At 41.5% G+C, this 17,187-nt stretch overlaps 1 protein-coding gene across 1 annotated transcript in view; it reads left to right on the top strand.

Annotated features, from left to right (window-relative positions):
• faf1 (Fas associated factor 1) overlaps positions 1-17,187 on the top strand; it is a 58,966-nt gene that overhangs the window by 4,296 nt on the left and 37,483 nt on the right. Inside the window, exons 3-8 of the mRNA XM_022757521.1 lie at positions 1,475-1,521; positions 4,156-4,421; positions 4,533-4,624; positions 5,336-5,427; positions 12,072-12,177; positions 17,085-17,171. Of these exons, the coding sequence (XP_022613242.1) occupies positions 1,475-1,521; positions 4,156-4,421; positions 4,533-4,624; positions 5,336-5,427; positions 12,072-12,177; positions 17,085-17,171 (690 nt within the window). The remainder of the gene's footprint in view (positions 1-1,474; positions 1,522-4,155; positions 4,422-4,532; positions 4,625-5,335; positions 5,428-12,071; positions 12,178-17,084; positions 17,172-17,187) is intronic.

Below are 17,187 nucleotides of genomic sequence, written 5' to 3'. Positions count from 1 at the left end.
GGCAGGGAGGCAGCATGCACAATACCAGGGTCCTTAAACTGAAGCAGCTAAATGGAATTCAGCCATCATTCATTTTATTGTTTACACCTCTGCTTTTCCTGCTGTGACATGTCAAAATATCTTTTGCGAGTCATACCCTCTCCTGTTTAAATTTACATATAGCCTTGTATGTTGATGATCAACTGCATTAGAGGTCAGCTCTAAGATGTTTAGTGGGATTGAGACAATAGTGGTGGCCATGTCATTAACTTCATTGCACCTTAATGTTTCTTGAACTTCTCTGAACAATTCTTGTAGAATGACAGGTAGCGTTGTCTTGTTGAAGGTATTCATCCATTATCTCATTGGACTATGGACACTTTTTTAGGTTGTTTTTCATTGTTAATGTAAGAACCTCACACCGTGCTTTTTTTGCCTTTACATATTTTTATTCAAAAATGAAAAGGGATATGATTAGAGCAGCACATAACAACTTCAGTTTGGTTGTTTTGCAGTGAGGAATAGTGAGTGTTTGAGAGAACCAATTGTCCATTCAAACAAAAGCTCAGTGCAAAGCTGACAGTGGTTACTGTCATGTTTGTCCTTTCAGCTCTGTTTGTTCTGTTGCTCCATCCTTCTCTGTTGCATTTCGACAGGTTTAGTCTGAAGCCTTTCAGCCAGCAAATATCAGACACTCTCCCTGTCAGTCTGACAAACATGATGTTACAGAATCAGCCAAAATATAAATGGTACATTTTGCCAGGTTGCATGCGGCCTGGGTAGTTGGTCCAACCAGTCACATTTGCAGGTGATAAGCCACCAGTTGGAGGTCCCCTTTCCTAAAAAAGAATATATATCTCTCTATATATATATATATATATAGAGAGATATATATACATAAGTGCGGCATGTTGAGTTTGAGATTGGAGTAAGACACTTACAACTGGGTGAAAAAAGGATACATTTGATGTTGTGGTCCCACAATGTTAATTTAACTAATTTTTTTTTATTTTGGTACAAAATATACTTGATACCAGAGCACCATTCTTTTTGACAATGTATGAAGCAAATATAATATATATAGCAGTCCCTGTCTTGTTCACAGGGCATGATGAACAACTGGTTGGCATATACCTTATACAACAAATACTTGCTAATTATTATGTTACATCACAATTGGGAAGACACAATTTACAGAGATGTGCCTTTGTATATCCAAAAAGTGTTGACCAAATTTATTGGAAGTTTGGAAATGTATGAGGATTCTTTTAGTTACTGTCAAAATATTTTATTAATAAGATATACTATGATATCTGCTAGTCTAGGCTGATTACTGTTTTGATTGTTTTTTTTATAAATAAAGATGGGATAGGTTGACCTTTACAGGATAGAGTCTACTACAGTAGCAAAGTGCTGCCCATTGATGCAATGCAGCAGCTAAAACAAGAAAATGTCATTGTATTCTGTTGGATAATTTACTTCTGTTTTATTACAGGCAGCCATCAATGGGGTGATACCACAGGAGAATGGGATCTTACAAAGGTAATAACCCATGTTGCTACACCTTTACTGTAAATCAGAGAAAATGTATCAGTTGACAACACTGACCAAATGTTACCTGACATCATGTGTATTATTTTCGACTTTTCAATGCACTGTTGTTCTTTCTGTTGTGAAATGGTCATATAAAAAAACTATGAGAGAATGCTAAGGAGATATGTGAATAGTTGGTGAGGGATTTGGAATATACACCACTGAGGGGTGACATTTGTGACACCAGTGTGCATCACTAACGTGCAAAGCGACTTTCAAAGAATACAGGAAATGTGAAAATAAAGTCTGATTTTATCAACAGGATGTTGAACTTCTTACCTTGGCAATGACTAGGCAATGTGAAGTTGCAGGTTTAGTGTCTGTCTTGATTTTTTCCATTAACTTGTACCTAACTTGTACCTAACAGTGGGTATAATATGTACACCACTTGAATAGGACAGAACTGATTGGAATACATTTTCTGCATCGCCTGCTTCCATGATGAAACAAAATTTTGATGTTAAATCTTCAAGTAATTGTTGTTTAATAGAAACATGTACATATAAATACATAGCCAGCAAATAACACTTACTTTGATGCTACTGAGTTGGAGGTTATTGCTCCTGCTATGGTTTCTGCGTTGCTGTTTAAGAGAGGAACAATATAAAAGACACTGCAACTGCAAGGAAATTTTCTGCCAAGTGTGGAGTTGTACACAGTTTCTGAATAGAAAAGGTTTCTTTAAGAGGCTTTGTGCCCTCCACTTTCCTTCAACGGTTAGTTGACACTCATGAATGCAGTGAGCTGATCTGAACCCACTCAAACTGGAGACGTTCTGTTAAACCGCTTTATTTTGTGTACACACTTGTGTGCATGTGTGCGCATGCATGCATGTGCTTTAGTGTGGTTCAGGCCCTTGGGCCATGAGAATATTGCTGGTCTTTCTCAAGGGCACACATTGCTATGAATGGGGGCTGGTTGGCAGTGTGACCAGCCGCCAACACATTTACTAAGTGGCTGGCACTGGTATGAGTAGGCTGGTGTTGCCCAGTAAACAGACTCTGATGACGTGACCTGAGCTGGGGCCAGTTGGAGGCCATGCCAATGCTCTTGTCTAAAATGCATTTCCCCCCTCCATTGTGTCCTCTTTAGTAAAAAGATTGAAAATTAAAAGAAGCTCACCTTGTTGATCGGTAACAAATCCTTCAGGCCATCAAAACATTACCTGGTAGGACTTAATAAAAAAGCTGAATCCTCTGTTGAACTTAGTCTCTGGTCCAGACACTTTGTCCATGGGTGAAGGGCTCAGCTTTGTCTGCTTTAGAACACGTCCTGGACTGCACAGGGGAACACTGCCATCTAGATGTAGGGCAGCATGCAACTAGGCCCAAACAGCAACAACGGACAATTTAACGGCCTTCAATGTTACTGTGCCAAGTTTAGGTGAAAGTGCACTCAGGATCCCTTTTACTTGTTTGTGAGAGTTCTCGCTTTAAATCATTTTTTTTCCCAGATGCTTTTGAGAAGTGTAAGAATCCTCTTGGCAGGATCTCTCATGTTTTTCCTTGCTATTTGGAGTAAAATCTGGCGCTACTTCAGCCGTCTCATTTGAATATCATGCCTTTCTCCCTGTCTACTCATAATATGTGACATGGTTGTACTTATTACTCTGGTTCACCTTAGTGGTAGTTTTATATTGTGCTGAATAATCAATAACAATCAATAGCCTCCTCAAAATACTGCCATGTCCATTAAAAGTCCAAAATATTTACATTGTATTCAAAGTATGCCTTAAATCCTCTTTCATGCCGCTTGCCATCTATGCTGTTTCAAACGTTCAGATGCTTTCATGACATAAAGAGGGATTAATGTGTGTTTTTGTATTAATTACTCATATGCTTGAATCTAAAAGGTAACTTAATGTCTGTTACTCACCCAGCCTTGACACATAGTCTCAGAAATTGGGTCAATATTGAGAGACATCAGTATGTGATTGTTAAACAGTAGTTAATTTTTTTTCTTAGGTTCAGCAACTATTCTACTTGTCCAGTTATAATTTTAGGAAGGACTTCGATCTTCAAATAATTGGTTGTGTTTGTTAAAGTGTGTTTGTTACTGAAGTGGTTGGTGGAGGAGACAGTTACAATGTGCTACCATTTGGTTTGGTTAATTCCCCCACTATTGGCCCAGTCTGTATGTGGAGGTTTTGTGGCTGTTGACAGTCGACCTACGCCTCAGGACAGTGGCCTCTCCACTGTGGTGGGCCAAATAAAATACAGCCTTTGTTAAAAAGCCTGAGTCTGGCACCCAGTTCTTGCAAGACAGTTGCTGCTTACACTTCAAGGAACAAAGGGCACACTTTGTTCATGGTCAAGAGTAAAAAGACATTATTTACTGTGTAGTGTGAAACATGGGTCATACACTGAGCAAGCAGAAAAGAGAAAATAAGCAGATATTGTAAGGGATGGAAGCATTTGTTGTTTGCATTTTTTTCTGTCTCGTTTCTGATAGAATCTTTTATGTTTAGACTGCTTCTTCTAACTGTCCACTTCTGTCTTTTATGATCTGACATTTTTAAGATATTGTATGAAGTCTGTGCACTCAATCATCCACGCCATCAGTAAACTTTTCATTTCTGTACAGTAACTTTTCCAGTGAGGCGAGCCAGGCCAGCATGTACGGACCTCCTAGCCAATCAGAAGCAGCCGATGCAGCAGCTGGAGGTTCAGTTCCTCCCCCTTCTTCTTCGTCATCGTCCTCCTCTCCTCCATCATCCTCGACTTCCGCTTTTTGCCCAGTCAACCCCACCTCCCGACACATTGTAGAGCGTCAGCCCCGGATGCTCAACTTCAGGGTGGAGTACCGGCAGCGGTCTGTAGAGCTGGTGCTGGAGGAAGGCAGCACAGTTGGTGAGCACCACACATACACACTGATACTGTGTAATACTCATAATAATGTTGTGCATAAATGTTAAGATGAAATATAATTTTTCCTCTGGTCTGCATAAATTTGATTTACAGGAGAAATCAAACAAATCCTTGAAACAGAGCTTGGAGTTCCAGTGTCCAAAATGCAGCTGAAGGGTTGGAAGAGTGGAGATGTATCTGATAGTGTGAGTTCATAGACCTTAAAAATGTTTTTCACAAACATCCAAATGAAAAAAGACCTTGGGCCACTAAGAAAAGACAAACAGCATTGGAGATATGAAGAGACATGAGCTAAACCTGTAGTCTTTTATATTTTCTTCTTTTGTTTTGTTTTCGCAATTTGACACTGTACTCTGTGTCTTAATCTAAAGAAATGTGATTTGACTTTTTAGGTGTGTCCTGTAATGAACATTCACATCACAGTGTATGTTCATTCCCTGCTCTGCCTGTGCACAGTTACAATGTTGTACTGCTTAATTCTCTTTTCTTTGTAGTATCAGAACATAGCATTTATTAATTAGTTTTACACTGTTACTCAAAACATCCTATAAAACCATGAGGGTGTTCATATTAAACATTTATGGCCACGAGTTCACACCTCTGGCCCTCATGACCTTGCTCAGTTTACCAGGCTGCACACAGGCCTGTGGCTTATCCCACAATTAGTAAAACTATTTTATGTTCCCACAAACAATAGTTCTAATTCCAACCAAGTAGAGTAAGGGGCTCCCCTCAAAATATTCATCAGGAGATGCAAAAGTTTTAAGAGCACGACAAATATCAATTCAGATGTAGTGGACCCTCAACAATAGTCCTTCAACAAATCATTATCTCCACAGTTAGAAATCTTCAAGTTGTATGTATGTGTGTGTGTGTGTATCTATGTGTGTATTCAGACGCTGCTGAGAAGTTTACACCTGCCCAAGAACAACAGCCTGTATGTCCTGACACCAGACATTGCCGCTACTGCCAGCACCAGCAAAAACAGGTATTCAGTCCAGCACTCACTTACTCTTCTTTATATGTGTAATCTCACAATAAATCCTCATCTTCTCCACATCCTGCTGCACATACACACACACTATGAAATACTACTGGTACCGGCATGAGTGTGGTATGTGTTAGTGAACACCAGGTGGCGGTCTATATCCAGTTATGAAGAATTTGCTGACAGAATCCAGCCAGAAAATTCCATTTTCATTGGTATATTAAGAGACATTTGACCCTCTGCTGCACATTCATTTTCTCACATCCTTTGTGACATTTTGAGAGGAGGTTCTACTGGTGTAGGCTCTGTGTGTTGTGTAAATAATAATTTTCTTTCTTTGTATCTTTTAGCCTGACATTGTTGCTTGCTGAAGGTTGTTTTGCATTTTATTCTTTAGTGTGGATATGATATCCACACTTCATATTTATTATTTGTTCCTTTTTTCAAAACCCATCAGTCTGTCACATTAGTGATATCACCCAGTGACAGTAGAGATATGTTGAGAAAGGTTAATTAAGCCAGTGTTCACCATACAGAGCTTGTTGTGTTCATCTCGGTGAATGCGTGGCAGTATTAGCAACCTTACCTTGTGAAATGTCAGGCAGCTCGGTGTCAAGTCATTGAAGTAATACAATCACAGGTGGCAGCTGAATGTGTGATTGTCCTTTCATCAGTGTCAGGTAAAGATCATCCGAATAAGTCATATTTCTCCTGTCATTTCACCTGTTTATTGTTGGGTGAGCAGGAGCCTTTTTAGTTTTAATTTGAGGGGCATTGGACTTGTAAAAATAAATACATGTGAGGGTCCATACTTTGCACTGCTAATTGCTATGTATGTTATGGCTGGAGAGCTTGAGATCGTTGTGCTTGTGTGTGTGTGTGTGTGTGTGTGTGTGTGTGTGTGTGTGTGTGTGTGTGTGTGTGTGTGTGTGTGTGTGTGAGAGCTGGGTGTCAATGTCTTGTGGATTGCAGACATTTCTAGGCCAAATTAGGAAGATGAGGATGTACTGTGCCACTCCTGTAATAATTAAAGGAATGGCTCATATTTTTAGAAGCCTATGCTGCTCATCATTATTTGGCCTCACTCTGATGACAGTAATGTCTATTAACAAAAAAAAAATCAATTCAACAGAGATTTTTTTTTATCGCAAGCAATGCCGTTAAACAATTGAATTTTGTACTCTTAATATTAATAAATTTTGTTGAAAGTAATTTTTCATGAGACATTTGAGAGCTGTTGTTTCAGATCCAGTTCACCTGCATTAAGGATAAGAAACAAAAGGCTAACCTAGAGGCTTAAAGACAGCTGTCAGTCTAAATCCTGACTTAAAAAATCTTATTAAAAATATTGTTTAAATCGCTTCTGTTTAGCAGAGTTGTGAAGTACACCCTGGGACACTTTTCAGTATAACTTTCTCTGATTGCCAATTTTACTATATCTATGAATTGTTTAAGCGTAATTGCACGTCACTGGGAAAAAAAATGAGATAGGATCATAATAATAGATCTTTTTAAAATTTTCAGTTTTACTTCTCTCAGATACATGGCCTTGATTATGGAGAGATGTTTATAATCTCACATCTAATGGCCCAAGTTTGTTTGTTGACAGTGGATTCAAAATAAAAATTGCACTTTAGCCCTCCCCAGAAGTCATCTGGCAGTTTGCCGCTTTGTCTGCTAGTTAGGCTAAGTGGTAGTTATATTGTGTTGGCAGCTAATGGCCCTCATCTCCCCAGTCTTTCCTCCCTCGCTCTCCCTTCTCTGTCTTTCCTCGTCTTTTCCTCGTCTTCTCACTCCCTCACTTACTGCTGTGTCTTTTTAGCAGCACCGTTGCCATTTCTCCAAGTGTTATCGCTATCATTTTGGGTGTCAGGAGCTCATTATTCTGTGTCAGCTATTTTGGTGGAGGACAGTTGGGGCTGAATGGAGTGGGTGAGCTCCAGTGTATATGCACATGCATTTGTATATAAATGTGTGTGTGTGTGTGTGTGTGTATGGTGACCCTGCTGTTATACTGAGAGAGGATAGGTGACAGATCACAGAATATGGGGGGGGGCAGTCCCCTGTAGTGGAAGCAGACGAACTGTTAGCCTGCATTAAAAATAAACTGTGGTCACACCGTATATCTACAGCACGGGCAATTTACTGTGCAGTGTGTGCAAATTTGTTGCAGTAGACAGAGCTCAGCGCCAGTAAAGGCCTCAACCTAAAGTTTGCTGGTAGGGACGCACATATTATCGCCATAGCAACTCCAGGTACTAATGTGTTCTGCTGAGATGAATGATCTGATCTGGTACCTCTACCTAGATCCACTATAGTAATCACAGTTGTAAGTCTCCTCCTATAAACCACAGTTATTTCATTTTTCATTTTATTAATTTTTACAGTATTTTAACTCTTCCCACTTTAACTATTGCTCAAGAAGACACAAGGTCTCTATCTGTTGTCTCATTACTTTACTTTGTTTTGCTTATAAGAATTTGTAAATTTCCAACTTTGGTCACTCCTTGTGGTAGTATCAATTGACAGCTTCATGACATGATTATAACTCACAGATACATAATGTTGCTTGATGAGACTTTATGATTAATTATGCGTAATATACACATTTAACGGTGCTAAGCTTATAGTGCTGTGGTTCGGTATTTAAGGATGAATTCTGTGTTATGAAACCAGGATTAACATCTGAAAGGGCAGGAAAATGTGTATTTACTTACAATTTTTCTCAGTAAAAATGTGTTGTGTTTACTAATGCTATTGTCCATTGTTTAACCAATATTCTCAGGTAATCGTAAATTATATATTTTGAATTAGGTTAATGAAACTATCACTATCTGCTAAACTATATTTGCTAGTTTGTTTTTTTTATTCTGAAAAGACAGTTATCCACCTAAATTTAATTTCACAATGTTGATTTGCTTCAAATTGTTGCTGAGTAAAAATGCAAATTTCCCATAAATGGTAATAACCCTGGCAATTACTTTGTAGAGCTTGGCTCTTGCAGCACACACACCTAAACCAAACTGACTGATTAAATAGTGCTGCACCATCATTATGATCGCGCTGAGTAAACTTCTCTTAGTTTTCTTGTTTGATTAGAAATAAATCTTGAGGCTTTGGGAGATTTTCCTTTGAGCACCAATCCATCTCAGGTAGTTATTTAGTTAGCGATGTGATGTGCAGTTAGTACTGCGGTGTTAAAGCCCAGTCTGAGGAAGGTTTTTCTCTGTGGCTATGTTGATGACTGTCTGTGAATACAAGAGGGTGTTGAGGAGGAGCTAATCTTTTGCATAAATGATGAAGGCCTGATGAATATTTCAATGGAACCTGTTTCCTTCCTCGTTTATTTCACCGCTTCAGCTCTCAGCAAGCATGTTTGCCAATGAAAGGTTATTTTAATTTGAACTCTCAAAGAAATTTCAAATTGCAAAAATGATTCATTAGCTTTTGTGTGTTTTTATTGCGGCCTCCTGTTCCCCCACCTCATCCTGTGTGTCAGCTATCCAATAGCAGATACACAGATGCTTCAGGGAGATAGCTAACAGGTTAGCTAAAGCAACCCTGATGGGAAGTAGCTAACGGTTAGCATGCTGATTAACTTTGGGACAAGATGGCAGACCAAAACCGAGCAGAGCCAGAACGGTTTCGCATCCTCCTGCTTTGTTGTGGATGCAAAATGTGGAGGAGGTAAGGTGTGTGTGTGCTTCATGACCTCCTCTTTAGGTATTACATACAAGATGATCAGTCGGCATGTACTGTCCTGGTCAATGTGTTTTTAAGAGTTGAGATGAGATTAGATGAAACTGAGATGAAGGGAAATGTCGGAAGTGTTTAAGTGTGTCTCTTAGCAGTTGAAAACACGCATTATGACAGTGAGTATGCATGAGTCTGTGAGAGGTTGGGGAGAATGTGTATGTGACAGAGTGTGTGTATATGGGTATTTATGTTTTACAGGCACATGTCACAGTGTGTGCGCGCGTGCGCCTCTGTGTCTGGCAGTGCTAGTTTAATAAGGTCTAGAGTCTGCTCTGTGCCGCAGGGACTCACAGCTTAGGCGATGGGCTTACCTCAGAATGAAACCAATCTGTTTAGCCTGCTCTTCTCCCCTGCAAAACGCTCCATTTTCTCTGTCCATAAAGTTAAATGACATTTTCCTCCCGGCACCCTTATGCCATGTCAAGTACCTCCAGAGATGTTGCAGGCCGACCTTAGTGTCACAGAGTGTGTGTGTTGAGTGAGAAAGAGACCTCTGAAGGCAGAAGCAAACACGGAGACATCCACATTTCAACCCTGTACTGCTTGTGGGGCCTGCTTTTATCAGAAGACAGCAGCTTTGACAACATCAGTGGTGAAAGCAGTCCAGACAAAGGGATATTAGACTTGAAACATGGGTGTTTTGTTTATTTATGAACCAGCAGGCCTCTTCAGACAGATGGGAAATGATGAGGGAATGACTCACTATGAATGGCAGTTTTTTTTTTCCCCTTGTGAATGCATTTGATATTTTGAGTTGCTATATTTGTACTATAGAGCGCAATAAGTGATCTGATTTTTCAAAGTAAATCTTGAACAGAACTCTACCCACACACACACCAAATGGCTCGTCGGCCTGCCATAAATGACTGATAAGATGTTCCTTCTTTGCTTGGAAGGACAGAGTAACACTTCCACTCAGTTTACCCTCTATCTCTGTCTATTTAGGGGTCTAGCTGCCTGCCAGAAGTAGCTCGGGACTGTGTCCAAACATAATCATGATATTAGCTAGATCCTTATTTATGTGTCCCTACCCCTTCCATTTCTCCTCTCTCTCTCACTCTCTCTCTCGCTCTCTCTCTCTCTCTCTCTCTCTCTCACTCTCTCTCTCACACATGCACACACATCTCTCTCATCCTTCTGCTCAGCCCTATTACATATGCATCCATCCTTCCCACTCCACACATTTCCAATCTTCCCCAGTTAGCTACAACAAACATTACATTTACATATTGATTTCGCAGTTTTAGTCAATGTAAATATGCTGTCATTACAGTAAATTTGAGCTTCTGTTAACATAAGCTCGTCCAGATCTGCACAGATTAAGGGTGTGATTGCATAATTAATGTGTGCGCTACATATTAATTCCCCCATCCCTCTCTTTCTCTCAACTCTTCCTCCTCTCCTTGGGTTCTGAGCCCTGATTAAGTGGCTGCTTCGGCCCTTAAGCCTCCCATTGATATTCAGCCTCACAGACCCAGCGTTTGCTCAAAACGCTACTTAACCTCACAGCTTATTGTAAATGAAGCTTCCAAAAGTTGATTCCCCCACCTCCTCCTCTCTACGTGAAACACACAAAGTGTCTACGTTTGCATTGTTCAGAGACAGCGTCTCTGTCACTGCTGTAAGCTACTGAGCAACTATGATGCCAGTCCAGAAACTCTGCTCTTTTAGGCCTCTTGGACAGGTCGTGTCTCTGCTGCCATGTCTGTGCTCACAATGAAATCAAGAAGTACATGGCATCCACTGTGATCCCATAGACATCTCAGACCAGTGGTTGCATCTGCCCACCAATGTTGCATGTTTCTCATACTTTGAGTCAAAAAAGATTTTTAACATATCATTATGAATAAATAGACTGATTTATAGATTATTTAGTGGTCCACTTTTTCATTCCGTTGGAGGTGAGATATTATGGGATGTCATGTGGCATGTTGTAATGATATCCATTTCAACTAAAGCCGAAGAATCTTTCACCATGTTAAAACTGATGCAGATGGAGATAGTGGCAAGTTTAGGAGTGTTGCATAGTCATCAGTCATACATTCATCAACAGCTTACAGTAGCCTGCATTATATATGAACAGATAAGAATTATAATTGATATAACTGTAATGAAAATATAGTCATTATCATTATGTCAGTTACAGAAGACAGGCAGTGACTGTGAAGTTAGCTAAATACAGCAGTAATCCAGCAGCATCTGTTGAAGAGGTAGTGTATCATGATGCACAATAATGGCTCTTGATTATGTGCTTCTTAAGCTTGAGAAAGAAAGTAGTTAAAGTGCTGGTCCTTGACTTGCTGCATTGTCCACTCAACTGAACTTAACAACTAAAAACTGATGGGGAGTTGGCTCTGTTTCCCAAAACAAATATGTTTTGAAAGACAGAAATCTGACTGGCAAAGTAATTGTGGAGTCATTGATAAAGGTCAACAACCCCAGTGAAACCTGCAGATTTGGTAGTTAGTGCTACAACTGTATTGTATGTCACAGTTAAATATTCGTTTATTAGCACTAAGGCAGACTGATGGACTCCATGCTGTTACTTTGCAGGTGGTCATAGCTGTGGTAACCTGCTGTGCCGAGCGCAGCTTTGGCCAGGCTTGTTAAGACACAACCAGTGAAGTGGGCGACAAGCCCCCTGAGGAGGCACCCACCTCGCAGCAGGCTGCCACTAGTTGACAAGTTTCAGCTTGCCCTTTCCTTGACTCAGTCGCTCTTAGTGATAATGTTTGTTTTTCTTTGCCCCCCCCCCCCTCCTCTTGTTGGGTCATAATTCTGCCTCCCCTCTTTAATTTGTTCTTTTTCTCCATCACTTTCTGTTCTTGATTTATTTAACTGGGTTCATCCCTTTTTCTTACTATTTCAATTTTTCCCTCCTCATTTAGTGGTCTCCAAGAGTCGTTAAACCAGAACTTCCTGCTGGTCATCAGTCACCGCGAGGCCCAGAGGGACTACAGCCTCAACTTCCCCGGCTCCAGAACCATACAGGAGGTATGACACCAGCATGCACAGAGACACAGACCATGCAGAACATCACAAAGTCAATTCATATGCACAGACGCACACAAACGGCCTCAGTAACTCACCCACAGACTCTCACATACATAATATTATCGTACCTGATTCTGGTTTCCCATAACGCAGCTTTCATTCCATTTGCCAAACATTGCTAGTCTATCTCAGCCATCGATTCATTATTCATCACAAATGATCACATTTCCAAGCACATAATTACTCTCACAGCTGTACAACCCCCTCTTTTTCTCCCCACTCCCCCTACACTGCGTCTTTCTCCTTCTCTCTCAGCAGTCTCAGCAGTCTAGGAGGCGGTTTAAATGACTGAACATTGTTTGATCTAGGCATGCAGGAGCAATGGAAAGAGACAGAGTCCATTCATTTTCTTCATCTGAAACTAAACAGTAGATTTGGCAGCCTATGAAACATTTATAGTTACTCATACTGGAGTCAGTGTGAAGGCAGTACACCTCTCTGTCTATCAGTTATTGCTATCACAGCTGCAAACGGATTAAAGGCTGAAGAGCATGAAAATATATTTGTGTGCTTGCCTATGTAGATGAGTAAGCATGTTTGTATATTTGGGCTCATGTGAGCACTCCCCTACACACACATATGGGTATTACCGGCCTGTATGGGTCCTGCTATACTCCCCCCACCCCCGCACTTTGCTGAGGGAGACCTGAGCAGGCATCATATATTATTCACAGCGGGTAGCCTGCCGTCACAGGTGAGAGGAAATAAGCTCCCCAAAGACTGATCAGCTAGGACAGAGAAGAACTGCTCTTGATTTTAGTTCGCATGTAAATGAAGTAGTCACCATTTGCACCAAATATTGTATATGCGATTGGAAATATCAGCAGTTTGATTTCCTGTTTTTTAGTTTGGTTATCCTTTATGAGTCTATTTATTCTCAGGCAGCAGTAAAAGGTGTTCCTGCTCTTTTGCTCATGGCAGTGTAGGTGAAGATTACACTAATAATAATGAGGCTACTAGCAGGGCTTGTAATGGTGCTAATTGAACAGATTAGTACATCCAACATCTGAACTGGAGGAGGCGGTTTGCCTCCCTGGTTTTCTACTTCTCCTCCCTCACTCTTTCCTTTTTCTCCTCCCTCTGTCATCTCTCTCTTTCTCTCTCACTCTCTTCTTAGGCAGATGGTTTTGATGAGCACCCACTGTGAACCTTAAGTGTTTCTGCTGGGATTACAAACACTGGGGAGGGGTTCCTGCGGTGTGGGAGGGGGGAACCATGGACACAGAAAGGAGGCAAAGGACTGTTGGCTTGGTGGGGGTGCTGTAAGAGGCCATAGGGGATAGAGAAGGGACAATGTGGGCTTAAACAGGCCTCCATGTCGTGGTCTTTTCCTTACGCATGCTTGTCCTTAGGCATCTCAAGGCCCCCTACAGTGAAAATGAGGCCCAGAACTTTAACCTGCATAGATCTGGACTCTGTTTGCCCCATGTTGGCCATGCTCTTTATATATTTACTCTTTGGCAAGGGAGCAGGCTTCTTTCCTTCTTTATTACTGTAATGTGTTTGGAAATAATATATCATTAAACCACGTCTATACACCATTTAGGGACTGATTCAGATGGTTCAGTAGTCTGTGTGTAGATCTACAGGTGCAAGTATAATCATTACAGGCGTGGGTGAGCTCAGTGATGTTGCTTTTGAATAACTTATGATGTTCATAGAAAAGACAAGGAGTTAGACTGTGAAAATCTGAGATAAAAACAATAGTAAGATGCAAACAAAAGGGGGAGTAGTGTATTTCTGTTATCATAACAAGACTTAAGAACGCAACAAAGAAGTAACACCATATTCAGCCTGCCTGACTCCCCTTTCTCCTCATACTGTGTCCACTCACAGACACATATGGACTCCACTACAGAGCACCTTTCTCTCCCCATTCTCCCTTTTGTCTTAGATGAAGACTAGCCGATGGTCCCTGCTTGTGCATATCAATAGGGATAGAGTCCTGTCTTCTTGTTTGTCTTTACCAAAGGCTCTGGCTTTGCCTTGTGGCTCTCAGGGAACTGCCCTTGCCCCTCCCTTTCTATCCCTTCATTCTCCATCTTTCTATCCCAGTGTCCCCTCTCTACCTTCTTTCTTCTCCATCTCTAGAGCACAGGGCTGTGTAGACTCTGATTGGCATTACCAGACAAGAGTGTGGGGGTAAGTTGCTGGCTAGCTTCTGAGCTAAGCTGGAGAGCAAATGTTTGCCAGGGAAGTAGAGGGTAGAATAGGGATGGCTGCTGGGTCCTGAGCTGTCCGTGACCAGACCAGTTGTCCTGGGGATTTCCCTCCTCTACTGCCCCCCGGGGCTGGGTCTGGGCCCCATCCCTGCTCCGCAGCTGGGAGACATATAGGAACCAAATGCAGACAGAGCTACAGAGCTGAGAAAAAGAAGGCTGGATCGAAAAGGGAATGAAAGAAAGGCATCTGGTGCCTAGGGGAGATGAAGAAAGAGAGCGAGAGAGAGCTTGTGACTGTTTAACGGAAACCTTTCCTTCTCTTTGATTTGCTTCCAGCCAGGGATTACAGGCAATTGGCATTTACAATGATTGGATCATTAATTTTGCCGTGAGGCATATTGCCAGCAGCTCAGCACCACAGCCAGTCTAGCTAATGTTGTGTATAACTGGCTCGTACACCCCTGCCTCATCTCAACACGAACAGCAGCACACAAATCAGCAGCGCTGTATTTGATTTAAATCCTCCTCTGCTCTGTTTTCCTTTACATTTTAGCTTTTTTATGTGCAGGTCAGGTTGATAGATTAATTTCATGAGTTTCTTATGAGTCTTTCTGCTTATTAAGATACACAGCCCATTGTCATATATTGCCATTCCTCCAGTACTCTATTGTTTTAGGTCAAACAGGTTTTAGCTGGTTATTGTAAGAAGGAATTTGTTATGTAAAATGTGTTCCTTGGAGTCAAGGATTAAATATAATTGTTTTAATTTGTTGCAGTCTAACTTATCAGTAAGATTGCTGTTTTGGCAGACAGGGGGCAGCATTAGACAGTATTGCTACCTCTATGGTTGCTGCTGTGGCCAACACATGCATTGCTTTGTAGCCAGGGACTACAGCAAAGACTTCGACTACCTGGAGAGGCTAGGGCAAGGCATTGTGTCACCCTGTTATTCGCTTACTGTATGCTGTAACTTACTTTATTTTTTTATGATATGGTTGCATCAGATTCTCATAATTGCACCATACTTTTCATAAGACCAGAGAAGACCAATGTAAATATCTGGCTACAGATTCTGGTGGTGTAGTTTCAGGTGGGCAGGCCTGCTGTGTAGCTGTGTTTTCTTTTTGTGGTGAGATCAGGTTGTCCTCTGCCAGGTGTCTTTTGCTGTCTGTCTCCACTCTCCTCCTCCTCCTCCTCCTCCTTCTCCTCCACCTCTCACCTCCACTCTCTCTGTGGTGGGCGTTAGTTTGTTGTTTCTCTGATGCTGCTTTAACCTCTGACTGCAGCCTCTTCATTACTAGTGTTTATGCCTCTCCTTTCCTCCCTTTTCCCCTCTATTCATCGGCCGGCCAGCCGGTCAGTCAAATCCCTGTAGTCCGGCTGGTCAAACATAGATATTACACTCTGTAATAACACTGGCCACCCGCTCTGACCCTAGCCTGCTATCCTGGCCATAGCTTCTCTTCATAAGGATAGGCACCGAGCAGTGTGGTGTGGGATTTACGATAGTAAGACAAAGGACTGTGCCACTCATTTATTATTGTTCTTTTATTTTTTTTCTCAGTTTGTTTGTACTGCAGATTGCTTTGCTGTGCCAGGCCGAGCACAAATAAAATATAATTTCTTTGAGAGATTGATAACTTATATGTACTGTTGCCCTGATAAAGGGATAAATTCAGATTTAGATATAATCATTTCTTGAAACAGGCCATTATGTGCCTGTGGTTTTAGAAACCCACACAAGTACATATACAGATGCAAATTGTCGTAACATTAGAGTGTTAAGGTGCAAGAGCCCAAGCAAAGTCTGCCCCCACAGTCTTCATAGTTCAGTGTTTTGCAGCTGCTTTCCTGCTTTGCTTGACATTGGCTTTGACTTTGTGTTTGTAGCGTTCTTTAAGTTTCCACCTCCATGATCAGTAGCCCTGCATATGCCCAAGGATCCATCTCTCCTCAGTGCTTTTTACAAAGACAGGATTTGACCCGTGTGTGGAGGGATCTTTGTTCCACAATAGACAGTTTTCTCAGCATCAGTGTCCAGCCCTGCGGGCCCGAATGGCAGACTTCTACTGAACAAATCCATTCAAATCCACGGCCGCCAGCGCTCAGACGCCGACGGGGCTTTGATCAGCTTCGGCTGGCGCACATCAGGCTGGCGTTAGGGCTTTAAACCAACAACCCACTGGACGGTGTAACACGGCGCTCGGTGGGACAGGCGTTGCTGGCTGCTAACTGTTTAAAAGCACGGAATGTTATTAAGTGATGCAGATACAGCGTCCGCGCATGAATGGGAGAAGAGAAATACTGTTCATTTCAGAGCGTGGGGCTGTTGTTGCTGGGCATTAGCTGTGGCATCTGAAGAATGCTGATAACACTGGCTGTGTTTTTTATTTTTTTCGCCTCCTCCCTGCTTTTGTCTCATCTTCTCCTTAGTTCTTTGCCTCCATCCTAGTTTTACCTCATGCTGCTGAATAGAGAGTACTTGATGGAAAAGGAATATTTTCTAATTATGATGCCGCTAAGACAGTTGCTTTTAAAGATGGAATTGTAAAGAGAGTTGTAAAACTCCTAGTGGAGAGTCAAAGTTGAACTAGTTCTCATGTTTTTTAACCCTTTTTTACTAATGTTGTGCAAATCCAATTTTTGTAATTGAATGTACAGTAATAATTTTAACTTTGTTTGCAGGTGAAGAGGAATATTTCAGACTTGACCAACATCCCAGTCCGGCATCAACAGTGGGAGGGATGGCCTGCGTCAGCATCTGATGATTCTGTAAGAGGCACACACA

Source organism: Seriola dumerili, unplaced genomic scaffold, assembly GCF_002260705.1.
Source record: "Seriola dumerili isolate Sdu_G_001 unplaced genomic scaffold, Sdu_1.0 BDQW01000002.1, whole genome shotgun sequence".
NCBI lineage: Eukaryota > Metazoa > Chordata > Actinopteri > Carangiformes > Carangidae > Seriola > Seriola dumerili.
Note: the sequence above shows the minus strand (reverse complement) of the source record. Positions and strands in the feature narration are given on the sequence as shown.